The sequence below is a fragment of the Pseudorasbora parva genome, chromosome 24, assembly GCF_024679245.1.
Source record: "Pseudorasbora parva isolate DD20220531a chromosome 24, ASM2467924v1, whole genome shotgun sequence".
Taxonomy (NCBI): domain Eukaryota; kingdom Metazoa; phylum Chordata; class Actinopteri; order Cypriniformes; family Gobionidae; genus Pseudorasbora; species Pseudorasbora parva.
The window spans coordinates 2,596,147-2,619,799 of record NC_090195.1 but is presented as its reverse complement, the minus strand read 5'-3'; the positions used below and the strand labels follow the sequence as shown (position 1 = coordinate 2,619,799).

Below are 23,653 nucleotides of genomic sequence, written 5' to 3'. Positions count from 1 at the left end.
ATTACTATCTGCAGCACCAACTATACTCGAGGCAAATTCACCAAATGAACGTCCTCGTTGTGCAAACATTTTATCGGCGCCGACAGGAAAGGAGGAGCTCCTAGAAGATAGGCTTTTTAGCCAAACAATGTGTTTTATTTTATAGTTATGTTTAAATATTATAATGTTATTTTTAAATTTCATCTAGGCTATATTGATTATGAAACGTGCACAGATGTGCAATATATGTCAAAGACATTGAGTCAGAAATAATTTTGACCACTTCATTAAGATTTGTTTTGTAGAAAGCTTTGTATTTTGTATCTTAATTTTAATAAATGTTTCATCATTTGCCTGAATTTAATAAATAAGCTTAAATAAATAATATAGCAGACATCCCGTGACGGAGTGATCATTTGCGTTGCACATGAACTGGAGCGGTCTCATAAATAAACCGAAACTCAGCGTTACTTGTCTCACAGACATTAGAAATATATATAGGCCTATCTATCTATCTATATATCTATCTATCTATCTATCTATCTATCTATCTATCTATATATATATATATATATATATATATATATATATATATATATATATATATATATATATATTCACAAGCAGAGCACGCCGTTCACGCGAGCTGACATGACTACACAAGCGGTTCTGTTTAAAATGCTGCGTGATCACTGCTGCTCACGTGTGCTGTGAGTTTAATCTGTGTTTTTTCACTAATCCTACACCAGAACTTCCTGTAAATGGTCTGAAAGTCCGAACTATACAGTAAATGCTTTCACACAAGAAACGAACCGAACCTTTGTTCAGTTTGGTCCGGACCGAGACTACCTCTTTTCGGGTGCATTCACACTTGTAGTTCGGTTCGTTTGGTTCGTTTGGTCCGGACCAAAAAACAAAAACAAACATAATAGTCCTGGGGCCTGTACCATGATGGCAGTTTAACAAACTCAGGGTTAAAGGATTAGTTTCGAGTTGACAAAACCAAACCATTGTATTAAGGCTTTGTTGGTCCCATGATGCTGATCATCAGCTTTCTTTGTCAACTCAGGCTTTGATCCTGACTTCAGGAGTTTAGCTGTGACATCAGCAGTGAACAGCCAATCACACGCTGTGGAACTGAGATTCACTTCTCGCGAGACAATCAGTGAGATTAATTTCTCTCTTCTGCAGAATATTGCATGATTGAAAAATATTAAGAATAAAAAATAAAAAAAAATACACAGCAAGAAGAAAAGCTGTCTATGAAAGAGGACAACTTTAAGAAAAAATTGTATACGTCAATGCAAGTAAAAGTTATGAAGTTAGTTTAGTTGATATAGAGAAAATTAAACATTTAAGCTCAGTGAGCATCTTTTTTTTTATAGGCTATTTTTATTTATTGATTTTAAAACTTTGTCCATATGACTTTATGCAGGTGATGTTATTTATATGACTTATGTATTAATTTTAACAAAGTGCCTATTAATGATTGATTAACTAAAATGATAAATGTGTAATTGATTTAAGGTATAATAATTACATAAATTATAACTAAATCATTCAAAATTAATATTATTATAAATAAGCATTGTTAAAAGCAAGACGCTTTAGTCTTTAAAAACCATTTGCTATGTAATGACCTTTAATTTGGAGCAGAAACAGGGGGAGTGGCTTTACTGCATCAGAGGTGTGTCACTTTACTCACAGCTGATTGGCCCAATTTCAGTTTGAGATCTTTAATCCAGAACATAACCTGCCCTGGAGCAGGTTAGCCGTGGAGCATAAGTTACTATGGCGATGAACACAGCTAAAAGCCAAACCACTTTAATGGTACCTAAAACCCAGGATTGGCACAAACTAAGCTTAAACAAATCTGGCTAGCCAGCTAAACCGGCTTCATGGTATTGGCCCCTAAAGTTACCGAACCAAAGGGACAGGGAGACGCTCACAACCTGATTGGTCGGCTTATATGACGTAGCTCGCTTACCGAACATTCAGAACAATGCTGTGTGCGGATTACACGCGCGGGCATTTTATGCGTGTACATGGTATTATTTTTTACCAGAGAACTCATGAAGAGCTCATGAAATGTTCAAAACATTCAAAACAACGCTGTGTGCTGGATTAAACGCGATCATTTTATGCGTGTAACACATTTGGCATTATTTCTTACCAGAGAACTCATGAAGAGCTCATGAAATGTTCAAAACAACGCTGTGTGCTGGATTAAACGCGATCATTTTATGCGTGTAACACATTTGGCATTATTTCTTACCAGAGAACTCATGAAGAGCTCATGAAATGTTCAAAACAACGCTGTGTGCTGGATTAAACGCGATCATTTTATGCGTGTACATGTGGCATTATTTTTACCCGCTGAGAACTCATGAAGAGCTCATAAAATGTTCAAAACATTCAAAACAGCAGCAGGATTCCCTCCGTTGTGCAGAACAGAGACGGCCGCTGTCGTCTGCATAATAATGGGCAACACAGGAACTTTGATGAGAAGAGCCAGGTATGCTTTTTGTGTGTTTTAGCATTTTCGAAACATGCTCGTCTGACCAAATATTGATGATCGAGGCTCTTCCTCGTTGCTCCACGTTTGCCCTCTAATGTTAAAGTTACTCATTTTGGATACACCGATCTTTCCGCGTCGTCAAATCAGCTGCATTATGCGTCGCATCTTGTGACATTACGTCCGGTTTTTGGTCCGTTTACATGTCTTTGGTCCGTGTTGCGTTCATATATCAATCGAACCGCACCAGAGTTCGTTTGGAAGCGGACCGAGACCCATCTTTTTAGCGGTCTCGGTCCGCTTGTTTGGTGCGCACCAGGGTTCGGATGGCAGCGTTCACATATGTTCAAATGAACCGCACTAACCGAGCAACCGCACCAGGGTTCGTTTTAATCGAACCAAACATGACAAGTGTGAACGCACCCTTCGTCGGACCAAATTTCGTCTGTTTGGTCCGGACCATGGTCCGAGGGAGGTTTCACACCTGTAATTTTGGTTCGTACCAAACTGAAAAGTCCGAAAATCCGGACCAAACAAGGTAGGTGTGAAAGCACCCTAAATCAACCAAATCCCATCTTTCAAACATCTCTGAAACTGATTTAAATATAGATTCTTATAAAGGCATGTTTAAGAGCAAGTTGATGTGCCTCAACTTGACCATTTTCAGTGAATTTTTGGTATTCAGAGAGTTATGTTTTATGCAATTCTTTTGGGCATCCGGGTTGCCAGATCTGCTCTAGTTACCACAACTGTAGATCTACAAACGTTCCTGCTGGATCCTGCAGCCAATCTGGCAACCTTGAGTCAGGGGGAGTTACTTAGACCGAACTTAGCCCCTGCCCACAATTTTTTTAGGTCGGGCGGTTCGGTCTGGCATCACTCCATAGAAGAGTAATTATCTCCGAACAGAAACTGTTCTGACCAATGAGATCATCAGGGCGGGCTTTAGCCGATGACGGACAGATGATCAACAGTACCGTAATCATCACGTCATCAAAGGGGCTTGGATTGTATTTGTTCAGATCCTAAACGGAGAGCTTGTTTGTATCTGCATCACCTTCACTATTTCTCTCAAAAATGATGATCATGTTGGGTAAGTGCTCTGTGTCTCATTAAATTCTTAAATTTTTTTTACAACATCGGCAAAGATCAATTATTCCAGCGCGTGTGCAGACAGGGTTGCCAAGTTTTTACAACAAAACCCGCCAACTACTAGCCCTAAACAATAGTAAGTTGTCAAAAGAAAAATGTGTGTTATTTTGGCAAGGTTGCCTGCTAAAAGTCGCAGTCATGGGTCTATAGATCACATAATAGTCGCTTCATCCCGCGGACATAGAAAACAACCCGCGGAAAACAAACGCGGACATGGCAACACAGTGCAGTTGTGCTCTGTTGACAACTAACGTTATGCGTCGCTTCGCTGCTCTGATTGGTTGTAGGTCTGTCCAATCGAGGTCTTTCCTGGTTGGGTTGAAACACAGCCCATAATCACAGCCCAATGGAGCATCAGACTCATATTCTGAATAGAGTTGAGGATGAACACGTCAGGCTGAGTTTTGGCCACATACACTTCCTTTAAGCAACAGCTGTGTGCAAAGTACCCACATTTGGTTTTTCGACCACTGAAAATGGGTCAATTCAACAATTTGAGCTGCTTTGAGATCCCCATATATGTATGGGATTGACCCATAGGGCCTTCAAAATTAAGATTTCAGAAGTTTATTAAGAATGAGAATCTAGAAGGATATTAAGATATCTTGGTTACAAGCATGGAAACTTAATATTTAAAATAAAAATAATATTTATGGTACTCAGACATGTTTAATGCAATTGAGTTGATAGACAAAAATAGATACATTTTAAGTTTCAACATTATTTGTTGTTGAGATGTTCCTCTTTAAAAGAAAAAAAAAGTATCAGGTGTATGCAAAGTGACCCACAAAATATTTTTATTTTTTATATTTTTAGTATTATTTTTGGCCAATGAAAATGTGTTGACCAATTTATTCCACCGAGGGCCTTTAAAATGAAGAAACCAAACAAAAAGTTTGTAAAAAAAAAAAAAAAAAAAAACAGATTCTAAAAGGATATTAATAAATATTTTATACTTCTTGAGTTACAGGCATTCAAACTTGAGATAAAAAACACTTTTTTACAAAAAAGTGCTTTTTCCCATTTTTTTGCCAGTCACCGTTGGCATATCAAAGATTGCTCAACAGATTTCACTAATAGCCCTCGCAATCTCTGTGTAAAAATAAAATAATGATGCTGCGTCTTTCTAAAGTCATTTTACACTCCTGTATTTTGGAGTATAAAAATGGACAGCTCTGAGACCCTCCTCATCAAAAGTCCCACTAAGGGAGCTGAACGTTATATTCATAAGGCATTCAGTGGACAGTCCTCACAGGCGTTGACCTGAAGTGATCAATAAAGCAAAAGCCATCACATTCACCGTGAATGCACAACATAATGTGGTTCACCTTCATGCTCATGTGATGTTATGTCAAAGGATCAGCAGATCTTAAACAGATTCTTCAATTTTGAATCGCACATTAAGCTGTGCTTGCATTATTTACTCTGAATTTTTTTTTCTCACAAATAATTACAAAAAAACAAGAAGTGACACATTGAATTAAACATGTTTTTCCTTGTAAAACACTCCAATAATCGTTGTTTTATTTACACATTTTTTACAGTGTACATTAAATATTGATAAGACAATTAGCCTAGTGATTGTGCAAACTATGCAAAGGAAACATTAGTAATATGAGGGTCTGTAATCATTCCATTACTTGCCAATAAATCCTTGTTTATGTGTTATTAACCAATGCATATCAGTCTATAACAATATGTAAAGATACCACACCTGCTGCATGAATATCAACCAACACTATAACAAAGACTAGAAGAAACAGCCTTTTTAGCTGTCAGCTCATTTCTGTCAGAATGCATCTCGTTTATGACAAAGAAAAGTAGAAATGCTTATTGCACATTAAAGAAGTGTGTGTGAGGGAAATATCTCCTTGTTCAGCTTCCCAAATAACCCAGGGAAATGGAAACAGTGGATACAGTTTTTTTCGGGAGTTCTGCAAGTGTGTGTGTGTGTGTGTGTTCCCGGTTATGAGTGGAAACCGCAGGCAGTGAGTGAAACTGCACCAAATGTGTGTGTTTTGTTAGCAATCGGTGCGTAAGTGTATCTCTTTTATAAATCTGATAAAACTAAAGACTCTTTGGAGATATGAAGGATCAACACTACTCAACATGAGACTGACAAAACTGTGTGTGTTTTGTACCTTTTTATGAGAACGTTATTTACAAATGTTCCAAGAAAGTTCAAAATGTTACTTTGAAACGTTTCAGAACAGTTCCCTGAATGATGATCTGTGCTAAAGTTTTGAGAACTTTATTTAAACGAATGTTGTATTAACGTTACAGTTCATATCATTCTGGGAGCGTTCCCTGTTGGTTTATTTCAGTCTTGTATCCTCCCGATTAAAACAACGCGTACAGGCCGAGTCTCCTGGCGGCCTCAGACTTGCGCAGGCATTTCCTCTGAGGGAAGGGGTAATATTCAGAGCCTGCAGGTGTGGAGCGATAACTCCCAAAGCTCAGCTGACGGGACAGAACCGCTGGAGCAGACATCTTCCTGGAGCTCAGAGCACTGCCGTCCTTCAGATGCTGGTCTGAGTCCTGAGAGACTGAGCTGGAGCTGGACACCTCAGAGGACACATGACTCCTGTCAGGTGTGTGTGTGAGGCGGTGTGTGTTCAGATGTGTGCGCCACGGACCGCCAGCAGAGTCCACAGCAAACACACTGACCGACTGACTGAGCTGACACACGGGAATCACGTCGACACCGTTCATCATCTCTTCACTGTGTTGTACTGTAGATAAAGACAAGAAGAGCATTTGTCATTAAATAAAACATCACATGATTCAATATAAATGCAAATCATGATTTTTCAATCAATCAATCAATCAATCAATGTTTATTTATAGAGGACATTTAAACACAACCAAGGTTGAGCAAAGTGCTGTACAAGGTATAAAAGAAAACAAAGCAAAACAATAAAGAAAATAAAGAAGTAAAAGAGCAAGAACAGGCACACAAATAAACCATCAGCTGTAAACGGGGACAGCCAAGAGATACTAAGCAGAGTTAAAGGTCAATGGAAATAAATAAATATCTTAAAGCTACACTGTGTAACTTTTTTAGTTTATTCTTAGCTAAAAACACTTCGTTCTTTCATAAATATATGTGCTCAGTAATGTATATTTACTTCTTTCAAGTAATAAAGTATTCTCGTAAGTTTATAATATGCCATTGAAAACACATACGGGTGAGGGGTTCGGATGCCGGTCGCCATGTTGCCCCTCCATCTTGAAAGTAGCCAAAAGAGGGACATACCCGTAAATTCAAGCTTCGCCTTTCGCGGTTTAACACTCGATGGCACCGTGTCGAATGTGAAGAGGGGGATTGCCATGTTAATCTTGGACTAAATCGGCCACCGTAGGAGTTAAAACGAAATCAGAATTGAGAGGAACAGAAACTATTATTCACTGGATGGTCATATACCTTTACACCGCTAGATGGGGGAAAATATCACACAGTGTAGCTTTAAAGACTGCCATAAGAGGGAACGTTCTCAGAACGTTCTTCCCAACGTTTGTTAAGAGTTTGCTTACATTCTCAAAACGTCATTTATACATCGTTCACAGAATGTTTTATTTCTGAAATTTGAGTTGGTCATTCATCTAATGTTTTTTAAATGTTGCTACTGAACATTCAAAAGTAAAATTTCCATAATGTTTGCACAATGATAAAATGGAATGTTGGAAATTTTAGCATAAAAAAACTGGATGTTTGGGAACAATAGAACATTCATAAATACTTAAAGGCAATGGTCTTGGAACATATATTTGTTCGCTGGGTATTTAAGCTCAAATGTCTGTTAAAGTGTGTAAATAAAACCACTCTGACAAATATTAGAACAAAAGTCAGCTATACAGTAAATAAAGAAGACTGAACTGAGGTTAAACTCAGGACAAAAAAAATAGGGTGGGGCAAGTTGTCACATGATTTTTGTGTTTCATTATATACAAATATATATATTAGGTTATTAGGAGCACCACTAATGTGTTTGACCCCCTTTCTCCTTCAGAACTGCCTTAATTCTCTGTGGCATTGATTCAACAAGCTGCTGAAAGCATTCTTTAGAAATGTTGGCCCATATTGATAGGAGAGCATCTTGCAGTTGATGGAGATTTGTGGGATGCACATCCAGGGCACGAAGCTCCCGTTCCACCACATCCCAAAGATGCTCTATTGGGTTGAGATCTGGTGACAGTGGCGGCCATTTTAGTTCAGTCAACTCATTGTCATGTTCAAGAAACCAATTTGAAATGATTTGAGGTTTGTGACATGGTGCATTATCCTGCTGGAAGTAGCCCTCAGAGGATGGGGACATGGTGGTCATAAAGGGATGGACATGGTCAGAAACAATGCTCAGGTAGGCCGTGGCATTTAATCGATGCCCAATTGGCACTAAGGGGCCTAAAGTGTGCCAAGAAAACCCCACACCATTACACCACCACCACCAGCCTGCACAGTGGTAACAAGGCATGATGGATCCATGTTCTCATTCTGTTTACGCCAAAATCTGACTCTACCATCTGAATGTCTTAACAGAAATCGAGACTCATCAGACCAGGCAACATTTTCCACTGGTCCAAGTCTTCAACTGTCCAATTTTGGTGAGCTCGTGCAAATTTTAGCCTCTTTTTCCTATTTGTAGTGGAGATGAGTGGTACCCGGTGGGGTCTTCTGCTGTTATAGCCCATCTGCCTCAAGGTTGTGTGTGTTGTGGCTTCACAAATGCTTTGCTGCATACCTCGGTTGTAACGAGTGGTTATTTCAGTCAAAGTTGCTCTTCTATCAGCTTGAATCAGTCGGCCCATTCTCCTCTGACCTCGAGCATCAACAAGGCATTGGAGGACTGCCGCATACTGGATGTTTTTCCCTTTTCACACCATTCTTTGTAAACTCTAGAAATGGTTGTGTGTGAAAATCCCAGTAACTGAGCAGATTGTGAAATACTCAGATCGGCCCGTCTGGCACCAACAACTATAACACGCTCAAAATCACCTTTCTTTCCCATTCTGACATTCAGTTTGGAGTTCAGGAGATTGTCTTGACCAGGACCACACCCCTAAATGCAGTGAAGCAACTGCCATGTGATTGTTTGGTTAGATAATTGCATTAATGAGAAATTGAACACGTGTTCCTAATAATCCTTTAGGTGAGTGGCTTTCCTGTAGCTCAGCCAGTAGAGCGTGGCACTAGCAACACTAAGGTCATGGGTTCGATTCCCAGGCAAAGCAACAATTGACAAAAAATGTGTACCTTAAAATGCAATGTAAGTTGCTTTGGATAAAAGTGTCTGCCAAATGCATAAATGTGAGTGCATATATATATATTCCAAAATTACAGGCTAATAGAACAATTTTTTTTTAAACATATTTTCTCTTGGTTATGCGATTCCACATCCCATTTGTGTCATTCTTCAAAACACAGAGCGTTACTTTATAATGTTCTCTGAACGTTCTGAAACAAGTAACATTTTAAAAAGTACTTTAATAGCGACTTTTTCAGAACATTATTAAAGCTGAACGCTCTATTAACGTTACAGGAGAATGTTTGTCCAGATCTTTGAGAGAACCTTACCACAGCGTTAGTTCTGAGAGCGTTCAGTATAAGCTGAGCTCAAATCCAAACACACTTCTGACCTGTTTTGAAGCACAGCACGTGAGTGTGTCGTCTCTGCTCATCTCTGGTGGAGTTGTATTGCTCTTTTAAGAGTGCGATGTCCATCCTAACACTGCTCTGCTCCTCAACTGTCCTCAGCTCTCCCACATCTGCACACATCAGAGATGAGCAGCAGCATGGCCACATCCTGATAACGTCCACTTTTATTGAAGTCGGATCATAAATGCAGCTTGATTTCCCCCTGAGCAGCTCGTGTGTCTGTGTGCTTTGTAGGCATTGCCTTAAGTGTTGTAACAGTGCAAACAAACAAGGACAGTTCAAGGTTGTTCTGTCTGTAAAGACAATCTTAAGACGTTTATGTGCAATATTCATATATGCATGTTAATATGGTGTGCAAAGTTGGTGTGAGAAAGACATGAATAAGGTAAAATAATGGCATTAGAAAAAGAAAATGATCCAGTCAAACGTCATAATGTCATAATCATGCAGTTCCTCAGCATGTTTGCACAGGATTGTTGATGCAGAGGGCGAGGTGAGCATTCATAAACTCATTTTGCACATAATTATGTTAAAGTTAAAGTCTATTGGCCAAATGATATTGCAGTTTGTTTAGGTGAATTGCTCCAAACATTGAAATAATGCAATTTACTGTCCAATGCAATATGGTTAGCAATTAACTGAGATATGAACATATGTGCAGTTTGTTCGAAAATGCCTTAAATTCTCTCTCTCTCTCTCTCTCTCTCTCTCTCTCTCTCTCTCTCTCTCTCTCTCTCTCTCTCTCTCTCTCTCTCTCTCTCAGCTGATGTGTTTCATTTAAACTAAAATGCATTTATTGGATCAAACTCACTTTACAATGTAATACTAATTTAAATTACTTGCATGTATGCTTTATTTCACTCATACACTTAAATAAGATCAAATGCATGTTTAATCTTCTCTATATCCTGTTCACTTCCACTGCAACTTCCATGAATTGTCTCAGAAAGTAATACGTTTCCTGTTTCTGAAATGCGCTGGGGAAAACAAGAGCATTATTTATTAAATGAGCTGTTTTTATTTCTAAAGAGCATTACACAATTAAAACAACTAACATGGCTTGCCTTGGACTACAGATTAAAGGTCATGAATTGTTGCAACGCATGTTTTTTTGCAGGTGCACTGTCCCTTTAAGAGACCTGTACCTGTTGATATCACATGCTCGCTGAGCTCATGAATGTTAACTAAGCTACATGACAGTCGCAGATGTGGTTGGCGAGTGAACTCTAGAGCTCATGAATATTAAGTAGGTCACATGACTGTCTCTCCAGGAAGTTTACGTTAACGTCCTCATTAATATTCATGAGGTAAGCCTTCGCTACTGTTGCGTTCGATGGCGGGATGTTTTTGATCTGAATGGCTGAAGTAGCAGATTCTTGTTTTCTAGGGTTTGATTTCAGCACGCAACAGGTAGAAACACACACACACACACACACACACACACACACACACACACACACACACGCGCGCGCGCTTTTAATGAAGAGCTGTGTTTATAAATTCACATGTCAGTGTCTACATTACTTTATAAGAGATGTACTGAAGAAATAATTGCATGATGTTTTATGAGACATGCAGTGTAGTAATGTATTTAACATGATGTGTAGGAGATAATACTGGTACATGTGCACAAAAAACATTAATGAAATTGTTCTGTGTACTCGTGATACAAAACACATTCAGACAATCATAATGAATATGCATAGAAAGAGCTTTAAATGCACATTTCGTTTTATTATCTGTGTGTAATAAATGCACTAACACTGAGATGAATGGTCAGTCTGTGGCTCTTCAAGGACCTTTGGTCTCTCAGAGTCTTTGGTTAAATATTGTGTTGACCCACTGATCAGAGAGATCCTGTGATTTGACAACAAATGGCTTTAAAGGCACAGTGTGTAAGATTTCAGGATTAAAATAGCCGAAAACCACTGTAAAAGTGTTATACATTTTGGTGACTTGTGTACTTGCATTTTTTCAAATGTTTCCAAGAACTTTTAAATCCAAAGAAATCAGCCATTTTAACCAAGACACAGATTTACAAAATTACTAAGTGTGCCTTTAAATGAGCCTGTTGTGGGCAACTGGACACATGCAGTTGAATTAAAGGTGCACTATGTAGTATTTTTGCAGTAAAATATCCAAAAACCACTAGGCCAGTGTTATATATTTTGTTCAGTTGAGTACCTACAATATCCCAAATGTTTTCAACTATTTGTAAATTGTGAGAAAATTGCTATTTTAACTAAGGACCGAGACGAGTCAGCATAGCATTTGAGCGAGTCGTCTGTCGATCGCGTCATATCTGCGTTACCCTCGGTTTTATTCTACAGAAGCGCTTTTCTCTTAGCAGTGTGAACATGTCACAGCAGCGCCGAGCGAACGCACAGAGTAACGTCATAACATCATTTTAAACACACTTAAATGGATCTAATATGATAAACAGAGCTGCTGGCTTTACCTTATAATCATGACCGGAAAAAGCGGAAGTGTGCGCGCCCGGCGACTGTGTCCCGTCCCGTCATAATAAAAGTCCCGATACTGGCGAGTCGTGTGTTTGTTTAACAATCGCTCCAGCAGCTGTGCTCAGCTCCACAACACTCGCTCCTGCTCTGCTTCACACTAGAGTAACATTAGTAACGAGTCCTATTTTCCACCGGCTGTGAGGTGAAGACCACATGTCCCAAGATACTGCGCTCACACTTGGCGTCATCAAGCTACACCTTTGTTTTGAATAGTCGCCCTCCAGTGGACAGAAAGTTGCAAAGTGCACCTTTAATAGCATCTTAAAACTTGGTTTCAAGATAAAATGCATACGTTTAATGCCCTGGAAGCTGCTTTGGATAAGTCATCTGCCAAATGCATGAATGTAAATGCACATTAAACTGATGCGAACTGAACCGTAATGTCCTGATTTATATTGTTTAAGCTGAAAGTGGTGGCTATTGATGGAGCTCTTGAGGTTGTTCACCAGAGCAGTGTCCAGTTTGACAGCGAGCTGCCGGAGTTCAGGTATCAGTCACTCATTCTGCCTTGTGTCATGTAACGCAATAGTTTTCCTCAAGAATGTCATTATATTCCTTATAAAATGTATTATTATTATTATTGTTGAGATTTCTCCATGTTTGTGCAGGACTCATGGAGGAGTTCATATCCAGGCAGACCAGCTGACGGTCACGTCTCCAGTGCTCATGTGGGTGAAGGTAAAGTGGCCGGATCGTTTAAAGCGGTGGTTCTGTGTTTTTTTTCTAGGCTTGGTTGTGTTTATGGGGTGCAGTATAACATGTCTTAATACTTCTTTTCTTTTTTTTAAACACTGTATTTTTCTTCTATTCTCCCTTTATTCCACACCGCTGTCTGTGCTTTGAACGGCTCGTCTGCTTCCTGCTTCTATGAAGCCCCTCCCTCTGAAAAACGCAATGGTCTTAGATTGGTCAGACGGCCAAATGTAGTTTCCTGTATTTTTATTGGCTGAAGTGCCAAGCACAGGTTAAGGCCACGCCCCTTCCCATTACGGGCAGAAGTCACATCTGCAGAGACAAGCGAGGGTATATGATGTCACCAACCCAGGAAGAAGCTCGTTGTAGTCCAAACCGGCCATTTTTGTAGGCAATAAACTGCCGTAACTTTAAAAGACAATATCTCCGTTTGCAGTGAACTTTCAGCGCTGTAACTTTGCAGAGACTGTTTATGCTCAAGCAGCAACATTACACACTAACTAAAGTTACAAAAGTCAAATCGCATGCAGCCACGCCTTTAACACAGATATATAAAGCGCTATGATCATGTCTGATGTCTGTTGATCGATCTGATGCTCTGTTTGTGCCGTCGGTCTGAAGGCGCTTGACGTCCTCCTGCAGAAGATGAGGAGCGCTGGCTTTGACTTCTCTCGGGTGAAGGCCGTCTCAGGCAGTGGACAGGTGACTCTTAATGATTTATTCTGTTGGAAAATATGCTGTTTGATTATCCTACCTCGTAATGATGGTCAGTCTTCTTTAAATGTGAATTTTCAGAGTTGGATTTGGGGGAATTTGAGGGATTTTCTGTTTTTAAACCTGGTAAAATGTGCAGAATAGAGCTGTGATTATTATCATCATCTTCTGGTTAATATCTGAAAGCATAATCATATGAGCTGAGACATTCATTAAACTCACACTCAGAGACACTGATGTGTTGAACTTGTGATTGACTGACATTTCAAATTCTTAGTACTAGCAAAAATCAAAAACAAAATTGGTATATTAAAGAAAAAAAGGTACAAATAGCAATGATATAAATATTAAACTTATTAATATTACATCTATCTATCCATCATCCATCCATCCTTCTATCTATCGTTTTATCCATTTATCGTTTTATCCATTTATCGTTCCATCCATCCATCCATCCATCCATCCATCCATCCATCCATCCATCCATCATTCCATCTATCTATCTATCTATCTATCTATCTATCTATCTATCTATCTATCTATCTATCTATCTATCTATCTATCTATCTATCTATCTATCTATCTATCTATCTATCTATCTATCTATCTATCTATCTATCTATCTATCTATCTATCTATCATCATCATCGTTCTGTCCATCCGTCCATTCATTTATCCATTATTGTTCTGTCCATCCATCCATCCATCCATCCATCCATCCATCCATCCATTCAAATTGTAGGCATTCCACAATTTTTATTGTAATTTCCCATTGAATCGCCAAATTAATGTAGAAAGGCATAAATATGGTATATTGTAAGTAATTATAGCCAATCAACACTACAGTATAATTGAAAGCATTATTTTTTTAACACTTAATAGGCTTTAAAAAATATAACAACTTTTAATTTGAGCAAACGTAAAACAATCTTTACATAAACTGTTATAATAAATGTCAAATTATGCTAAAAACGGATGCTACATTAATTGCGTTAAATATTTTTAACAGGATATATATTATGGCAGAACTTTTTGTGGTGCATTTGAGTTGATGCAGATTGAGGATTTCATTGCATGTTTAGACTGATGCTAGCACTCATTGATTTAATCTGTGTTTCAGCAACATGGCAGTGTGTTCTGGAGGAAGGGTGCGAGACAAACCCTCAATCAACTGGACCCACGACACCCTTTACACGAGCTTTTACAGGTGACGAACACATCAGGACATTAATACAGCCGTTCTCATTCACCTGAAGCGGTCAGCGGTCACTCTCCTAATGCCACACAGCTGTTTGTCTAGAGTCTAATGTCCAGAAGTAATGGTTAATACTTCACCTGATGTATGGCGACACAAGCTTTCAGAGATAAAATTCATGACATACATGAAGTGGGACCATAAAATACACACACATGGAGTGTTTTATAGTGGTATTAACTAGGGATGCACCGAAACCAAGGCCGTAAACTGAAACACAGAAAGAAATTATTCCAATTATTAGTAATCGTAACTAATAGTGACCATTGCATTTTTGGCTATGACTGTAACTTTACTAAAAATCAAGGCATTGCAATTGCATAAATTAATATTAAAGTTTCAAATAATAAATCAATTACAAATTATGCAAATGTTTATTTAGCACATTGCAACAATGCACAGCATAAAATAAAATTCAAACTAAAATGTTTAACTTGACCTCACTCATGTGCACATTAAATATTAATGTACTGGCCAGCAGAAAGGTACAGAAATGTAATAAAGTAATCAAATGTATCATAACTGCATGTTTAATTGTATTTTAATAAAGATTATTCCTTATTAAACTAACACAAGTTATTCAGTCAAGAGCAGTGAGTGATGTCCTTTTGTTTGACATTAAACCGTCAGCAGTGAAGGCTACTGCCCCTTTAAGAGCTAATGCAGGGATGTGTGTCGTCTTCCTCGACTGTATACGGTTCTCTTGCGGCATATTCAGACCTATAGTAGTGTATGTGTGTGTGTTGTGTAAGTGGTCAGTGTGTTGTGTCTGCTTTAGGACAGTTTTGCGGTGCAGGACAGTCCGGTTTGGATGGACTCGAGTACGTCAGATCAGTGCCGGGATCTGGAGGCGGCAGTAGGAGGCGCTCAGAGTCTCGCTGACATCACTGGATCACGAGCCTATGAGGTGCCGTCGCTGTCTTATTATCTATTATCAAAATTAATAATATTAATAACTTGAAATTTTCTGTATTTGTCAAACAGCGCTTCACTGGAAATCAGATTGCAAAGATGTATTGCTTGAACCCGAAAGAATACAGTGAGTCGGAGGTAAAACTCGCTGGACACACACACGACGATCAATAAAACGCTCTCGAGAGGGATATATAAAGCTGAACATAAAAGGGAAAAACTCTTCCGTTTATTTATTTATCCCAAACTTATGTGTTTGTAGGGAATAAATTAACATATGAAAGAAACGTACGTGCGTGCGTTCGTGCGTGCGTGCGTGCGTGAGTGTGTGTGTGTGTGTGTGTGTATTTTTATAAATGAAATATTTATAAAAAATTATTATAGCATTTAAAATAATTATTTTTAATATCTAAATACATTTTAGATAATTATGTACATATATTAGCAATAAATTAATACATATTCCTCATGATCATAATGATCTACATGCGCATAATGTTTTTCTTATGTAATTATAATTATATATATATGTATGTATGTATTTATGTATATATATAATTTATGCAAATTAAAATATATTTATATTATTATATCTTGTATAAAGTATATTTATTAGCAAAATAAAATACTGTTTAATATAGAATTTAGTTATTTTGTTGATAAAATATATTTTTAAATATATAAATATACATTTTTTATTATATACTAGCAATTAAAACAGCTGTAAACACATTTGTTTTCAGTAATAAATAAATATTCCTCATGATTGGTGTGTTTGTATGTGATATATAAATATGTAATTTATGTAAATTACAATATATGTTTTGTAATGTATTTTTATAATGATTTTATCAATAAATAACTTAATAATGATCATATTATTAATTTAAAATATATTTTATATATATATTTATTTTTTAAATACTTATTTAAATGTATAATATTATATGAAAATATAAATTGTACAGGTAGTTTTAGTAATGAATAAATATTCCTCATGATTTGAAGTCATGCATTCATTGACCCGTCAGACTCTGAACGTGTTTCCTGTCAGTATTCAGACCTCAGCTCTGATTGTGGAGATCTTCAGTGTTTGGTGTAAGGATGTCCTCCGGTGTGTTTTTCAGAGAATATCCCTGATCAGCAGTTTCGCTTCCTCTCTGTTCCTGGGCGACTACGGGCCGATCGACTACAGCGACGGTACTTTCCTTCAGCTCAGGTTTAACTCCCGAAGGATTGGGCCGTGTTTCGTGTGCTGTTAGATTGACCTCCGTCTCTCTCTGTCTCTCTCTCTGTCCCTCTCTCTGTCCTCTGATTTACTATGTCAAGAAATTATGCATTATGAATAACCCGCTGATGACTTTCCTGCCGATTATTGTCCCAGTCGAATCCGCTCTGAATATCAATCTGTGATCAGATGAAGAAGTTTGCCGTCCGTTATGAGCTGGAACATTAAAGTGTGAATTATTAAGAAGCTCTTCATACCTGAATCTCTCACAGTCTGATCGTGTGTGTGTGTGTGTGTGTGTGTGTGTGTGTGTGTGTGTTACATTACACCTATGGAATGTCCCCACATTTCACAAATACAAACGTGTGTGTGTTTGAAGGCTCCGGGATGAATCTGATGGACATCTGTGAGAAACGCTGGTCTCCGGCCTGTCTGAACGCCACAGCGCCGCGGCTGGCTGAGAAACTGGGCGAGCTTGCGCCGTCCACAGCGGTTCTGGTGCTTCAGATGATTTTACTGAGCTGAACTTTGACATGCAGTCGATCTCAGACGCCTCGAGGCCTGAAATGACGAACCGTTTGTCTTTCACAGGGCTGTGTGTCTCCGTATTACAGCGAGCGCTACGGGTTTCCTCAGAGCTGTAGAGTCGTGGCCTTCACTGGAGACAACCCTGGTAAACCTGCTCATCTTCTGTCATTCTGAGCTCAGCGTCTCACAATCAGACCGGCCTTGGCTCGGAAAATCATGATGTTGAACCTGTGATGAAAACATGATTTTACAGTCACTGCTGAGATCTGACTGACTGTAGATGGCAGCAACAACACACAAATACATCTCCACACACACAGACATTACAACGATAGATAGATGGATGGATGGATGGATGGATGGATGGATGGATGGATGGATAGTCATATAGACATTTAAAAAACGAAAACTATATAAATAAATAAAAATGACAAACAACTAAATTACTAAAAGATTAACTTAACTTAAATGAACAGCAAAAAATTTAGAAAATATAAAATGTATTTTAATTTGTGTATGTATATAATATAAAATAGTAATGCACATAAACATTTTAAAGATTATAAAATATTTTTTAAACAATCATATAGACTAAAAAAAGCAAAAATAACAAACAAAACTAAATTACTAAAACCTTAACCTAACTTAAAAATTAAAACAAAATACAAACAAATGAAAAATATTAACAAAATCTCTAGAACTGAAATAAAAATTGAAAACTTAATTGTTTTTAAAAACTAATAAAAATGACTCAAAACATTAACTTGAATAAAAATTATTAGAGAAAAAAAAAGAAAAAAATATATATATATATACAATGTGTACATATATGAGATTATTAAAATAAAAAGTTTTTTTGTTAAATATCAGACATATTTAAAAAAAATTACTAAAATTTTAACTTAACTTAAATTAAAACTGAAAAATACAAACTAATTATAAATATTAATAAAATCTCAATGATGCTAACATAACTGAAATAAAAATTGGGAGATCAAACACATTTTTAAATAAAAATGACATTTAGATGTAAAAAAAAAAAAAACTACTGAAGATGACAAAATGTCTACAAAATTAACTTTTACTCATAAAATGAATAGACAAAAAAAAAAAAAAATATATATATATATAGTGTATATAAGATTGATAAACTAAGTTATATATATATTTTAAATATCATTATAATATATTTACACTTTGTACCATACACATATAATGGTACATCATTATAATAATACTCATTATATTTATTACACACACACACCCGTGTTCATGATAATGGCATTATAGTTTTGTTGAACTCATGCACAAAGAGCCCCAGAGTTTCTGCTGACGTGAATTAATCTTAATTAATATTTCCCAGACGATCCCCTTCGAGATCAAATATTTTCTTGAAGTCCCCCAGAGATTTTAATTTAATATTTCAATAATTGAACAGCACATTTGCATGTTCACGGTTCTCTGGGTAAATAAACAAATGATAGAGCTCATCTTTTATTTTAACATTATTTATTTATTTTGATGTTTTGATGGTTTAATTATGAGCACATGACAAAATGACTAAAAAAAACTAAAGTTAAGATGAAAACTGTAAATATTAAAATAAAGTATTAATAACTACCAGGGATGCCACAATACTCAATACAATATTGAACCGTTCGGTACTGCATTCACGGTTCACTACGCGCTGGTGAATGTTTTGTGTGTCTGTGTCATTAATGACATACATTTCATTGTTGGGTGAACTAACCCTTTAAATTGACATCAGTGCAGCCTATAGTGAACACGCTGTTCTTAAAGGGACAGTTCACCTGTAAAATTGTCATTTCCTCAACTCTAGTATTGTTCCAAACCTGTATTCATTTCTCAATGACAGAGCTTTAATTTTTGAGTGAACTATCCCTTTAATGTTAATACAAAAGACAAAGAGAAAATCACTCACTGCTCTTGACTGAGAACTAATACAGTAGCGAAGAATCAATGTATATTTTATAATTATAGTGAAGTCTATGTAGTGTTTTATCTTTACATTTATTCATTCAATTTCACAGTTAAATGCTGCTGTACAGCTCTGAGCTGCCACTGTAAATCTTTATTTATATTTATTTATTCATTTTATAGTATACCATACACTAGGAATGTGTACAAGGGTTTCTTTAAAGTAAAGTTTTAAGTTTAGTTTTTAATTTTTTCTCCTTAACCTCTTGCTGTTCCTGTCGCTTAATAATAGAATAGCAAAAAACTGATGTGACCAGCCATCAGAACCGAACCGAAAACCGTGGTAAAAACCGAGGTGTGTATTGAACCGTGGACTCACTGTATTGTTGCATCCCTAATAACTACTATAATACTCTATCAATAATACTAAAATAACACTGGACAGCGGATGGACGGAGGGGTTTGTGTTTGATTTATTGTTTATGTGTATGCTTCCAGAAAGTGCTGAAATGTTAGTTTTTTCTCTGCTCCATCCTGATATATTAAAATGAGGATTCTGGGATCATTTCCCTCAGGCGCTGAAGCTCCGGTGATTTATTGAACTTTTACTTTCTGACCACCTGTGATTAAATATGGACGAGTCGCTCCAGATTAAAGCCTGGACGAGACGTCAGCGGACACACACACACACGTAACTGTGTTAGCCAAAGCCCATTACACTCCGTATCAGACGTCTTGATCAGGTTCATGACGTCCTCCGGGACAGACGCGTCTGTCGTCAAACAGCACATGTGTAGAGACTAGGGAAGAAGGCTGTGTTTGATTGATTTAAGGATGAGAAATGTCTCGTGTTGTTCCAGGGTCTCTGGCGGGGATGAGGCTACAGCAGGGAGATCTAGCGGTGAGTGCTTTACTCATGAACATACGCAAATACTCAACATTATTAATCAGCTTTTTAAAATGGTGGAAAGTTATGACACTTCTGGTCACTTTTGGTCAACTACACAACATAAAAATTGTTATATGTGCTAATAACATGTTAATAATATATTTCAAAATATTGAAAAGCATTATTTTATTTCAGTTAGGCTAGTTGGTAAGGCAATATTTCTCATTTTCATTTGGTTTAATGTAAATAAAGTTAATATGTACAAAAATTCAGTTACTAAAATAACTAAAACAGAAATAAATTAACAAAAGCTATATAGACATTTAAAAAATTTAAATGAACAAATTTAATAAAAAAAACAAATAATAATGTAAAAATGTAACAGAAAATATATAAAAGTGTGAAATAAAAATATTAAAAATAATTAGATATTCAAAATAACTAATCATAATAACAAAATCTTTAACTTCAATAAAACAAATAATAACAAAAAATATAAAAATACAAACTAAAAATCTCTCAATGATACTAAAATAACTAAAACTGAAATAAATAATTAAATGTACATAAAATATATATATTACAAAATTACTAAAACTTTAAACTTAAAAATCAAAACAGAAAATATAAAAGTTATATAAAACTAAGTTAAAAAAAATCTCAATACTAAAATAACTGAGACTGAAATAAAAATTTATAAAATTGAATAGATATTTAAAAAAAAAACTAATAAAAATGGCAAAAAAATAAAACATTCTTAGATTAAAAATCAAAAGAGAAAATATGCAAATATATGCTAATTAAAAAAATTAAAATCTCTCAATGAAACTAAAAAAAAATCAAATTTTTTTTTATTGATTTGATTTTTCCATTTTTTTTTTATTTAATGGATTTTTTTTAAAGAAGCAAAAACCACAAAATTACTAAAACATTATCTTAAATTAAAAATAAAAACAGAAAATATACAAATAAAAATGTATGAAAAATATTATTAAAATGTCTCACTGATTCTTGAAATCGTAGTCTGACTGCGAGGAGTTAATTCTCTTCCTGTGTTTAAGGCCCAGTGTTTCTGCCGTCACTATTTTTGGACTCATAAATACAGCTTGGATTTATATTTCTAAAATTAAATACTGCATTTATTGATTATGCATGCTGTGTGACTGAGTGTATTCAAATATCAAAGCCTGGATTCCTGTCGACGTGTCCATCTCTACACTCGTCACATGACGGCGTCCGTGAGTTTCATCAAGCTCTTCAATGATGAATCACATCTCTTCATAAATCATTTCAGCCTCTTTCATCCCACACCGTTTGAATATATATTAGCACAGCCACAGACACTTGTGGAGGCTTGCATTAGGCTTGATTTTGTTGATGAAATACTTCGAGAGTGGATGGAGAACCTGAAACTTTTGCATAATGAGGCGTAAAATGGGCAGAACCTGCTGCATTGTGTTGTAGAAAGAGATTCAATGGCCAGAGCTGATTGTGATGGAGTCTCAGCTAATGTTCTCGGAACGTTCTGCCAAGGTTTTGAACAAACGTTCCAGTAATAGAATGTTCGTTCAGAATTATCTGGCGGTCGTTTATGTTTTTTAAATGTTCGGAATGTTCAGAGAACATTCAAAAGTAACAGTGTTTGATGAATTATCAAATGGAATGCTCCTTTAATGTTCATGTAACCAAGAAAAACGTTTAAAAACAACATTAACCCCTTAAGTCCAGATTCAAATTAATGTAATTTTGAAATGTTTTGGAATATAAACTTAATTTTGGGCTCGTTTTTAAAAACACACTTGGAAGTTTCTTTTACATGTGAAAGAAGTTGAATAAAACTAAAAAAAAAAAAAAAACAAGTTTAAGTTTGTTGTAATAAAAAAATAATTTAATATTTATTTATATATATATTTTTTTAATTGTATTTAATTTCATGTCAAATGAAAAGCCTTAAGTCTAAATAAGTTGTGTTCCAAATTTGACATTGATATCACACAAAATTAGGTTTCTGCTATTTTTAGTCGCTATACCAACAATGTCCACTAGGTACTAGTCATGCTCCTTGTATGATTTGTAATGGACGACTGATTTTTTTTATTCAAACAGCAATAAAACATTCTAGATAGGTTGTAAATATTTTTTTTAAACCATAAATATGACATATAAAAAAAAAAAAATGACCATATACAATAAAATAACTACTACTGAAACCACACTGTACAGGAATTTAGCTTTTTTTTTTTTTTGCTAAATTTTCTTGTCACAAATAATGAATTACTGTCAATAATTTAAAATATTTAACAGTGGTCAAATATGAAAAATACAATCTCTAAGGTCTCCAATGATATATATAGTTTGTCAAGATTAGTTTAGGTTTAGTAATAGAATACGGTTTTAAATATGTGATTGCTTTGGGCCCACCGGTGGGCCAGTGACCATTAAGGGGTTAAAGGCCCCTGAAATGCTTTGAAACCAGGAATAGCTCAATATCTTGCTATCTTCGGCAAGTTTATAGCTTTTATTTAGCTCTACAGAAGCAGGCGTACACGTTCATCTGCTGAGGCGGCGTTTCTGCATTCTGTGACGTCAATGGGCGACATATTCTGAGAGCTCTCGTTTTCTGGGCCTGGTGTCTATAAAAGCTTTCCTTTGACTAACAAGGACATTTTCAGCACTGAAACTTACAGGATATTCTTATATCACGATCAACCTTTATATATCAAGTGCTTAAAGGCCCGCTGAAGTGCCTTGAAACGCGCCGCATTATTCAATGTGTTGACGTGATTTCCCCTGAAACGGCTCCAGCTGTTAGCAGCTCCTCCCCTTTTTTGAAACAGCCAATAGTGTTTTGTTAATAATACACAGTTTGACTAGAGCCTTTCTGTTTGGTAAAGCCAGTTTCCTCTCACCGTTTATCATAAAATGAACATTAGTTGTGTTCTTGTTCTGGATTTTCTCTCTCCAGGTCAGTTTGGGCACCAGCGATACGGTTTTCCTGTGGATCCAGGATCCCAAACCCACCGTCGAGGGCCACATCTTCTGTAACCCGGTGGACTGCAGCGCGTACATGGCTTTGATATGGTAAAACACTCACAGCGTCTGATGTAAACCGGCTTAAACAGGGCCTATGTTAAAGGGTTAGTTCACCCAAAAATGAAAATTATTTCATTAATTACTCCCCCTCATGTCGCTGGACACCCGTAAGACCTTCGTTCATTCGTTGTTGAAAGCTGAGAAAGGCTTCAGAAAGGCCTCAATTGGCATTCAGTACATTCCCACTGACCCACTCACAAGACCTATAAAGGCACTAAACACATCAATACAAAGTCCATCTCACTGCAGCGGCTGTACAATAATGTTACAATGCGGCGAAAATAGTTATTGTGCGCACAAAAAGAAAGAAAAACTATTCTCGTTGCATTGTATCATTATTGTCCAGCCGCTGCAGTGAGATGGACTTTGTATCGTCGTCTTTAGTGCCTTTATGGGTCTTGTGAGTGGGAATGTACTGAATGCCAATGGAGGCCTTTCTGAAGCCTTTCTCAGCCGTCAGCTTTCAACAAAAATATCTTCATTTGTGTTCTGAAGATGAATGAAGGTCTTACGGGTGTCCAACTACATGAGGGAGAGTAATTAATTAAAAAAAAAAACATTTTTGAGTGAACTAACCCTTTA

General features: G+C 36.5%; 1 protein-coding gene across 4 annotated transcripts in view; it reads left to right on the top strand.

Annotated features, from left to right (window-relative positions):
- Window positions 1-10,598: 10,598 nt before the first annotated feature.
- xylb (xylulokinase homolog (H. influenzae)) overlaps window positions 10,599-23,653 on the top strand; it is a 48,802-nt gene continuing 35,747 nt past the window's right edge. For 2 of the 4 annotated variants that reach the window (XR_010901444.1, XM_067435162.1), the window contains exons 1-12: window positions 10,599-10,709; window positions 12,226-12,308; window positions 12,430-12,499; window positions 13,136-13,216; window positions 14,349-14,435; window positions 15,262-15,390; window positions 15,468-15,533; window positions 16,523-16,595; window positions 17,003-17,121; window positions 17,215-17,296; window positions 19,950-19,990; window positions 22,944-23,059. Coding sequence is in view for 3 of the 4 variants with exons in the window: in XM_067435162.1 (XP_067291263.1) it covers window positions 10,656-10,709; window positions 12,226-12,308; window positions 12,430-12,499; window positions 13,136-13,216; window positions 14,349-14,435; window positions 15,262-15,390; window positions 15,468-15,533; window positions 16,523-16,595; window positions 17,003-17,121; window positions 17,215-17,296; window positions 19,950-19,990; window positions 22,944-23,059 (1,001 nt within the window). In the remaining variant the exon portion in view is untranslated. Of the gene's footprint in view, window positions 10,710-12,225; window positions 12,309-12,429; window positions 12,500-13,135; window positions 13,217-14,348; window positions 14,436-15,261; window positions 15,391-15,467; window positions 15,534-16,522; window positions 16,596-17,002; window positions 17,122-17,214; window positions 17,297-19,949; window positions 19,991-22,943; window positions 23,060-23,653 lie in introns of those variants that run through there. The other 2 variants (XM_067435163.1, XM_067435164.1) reach the window with 2 other exon arrangements.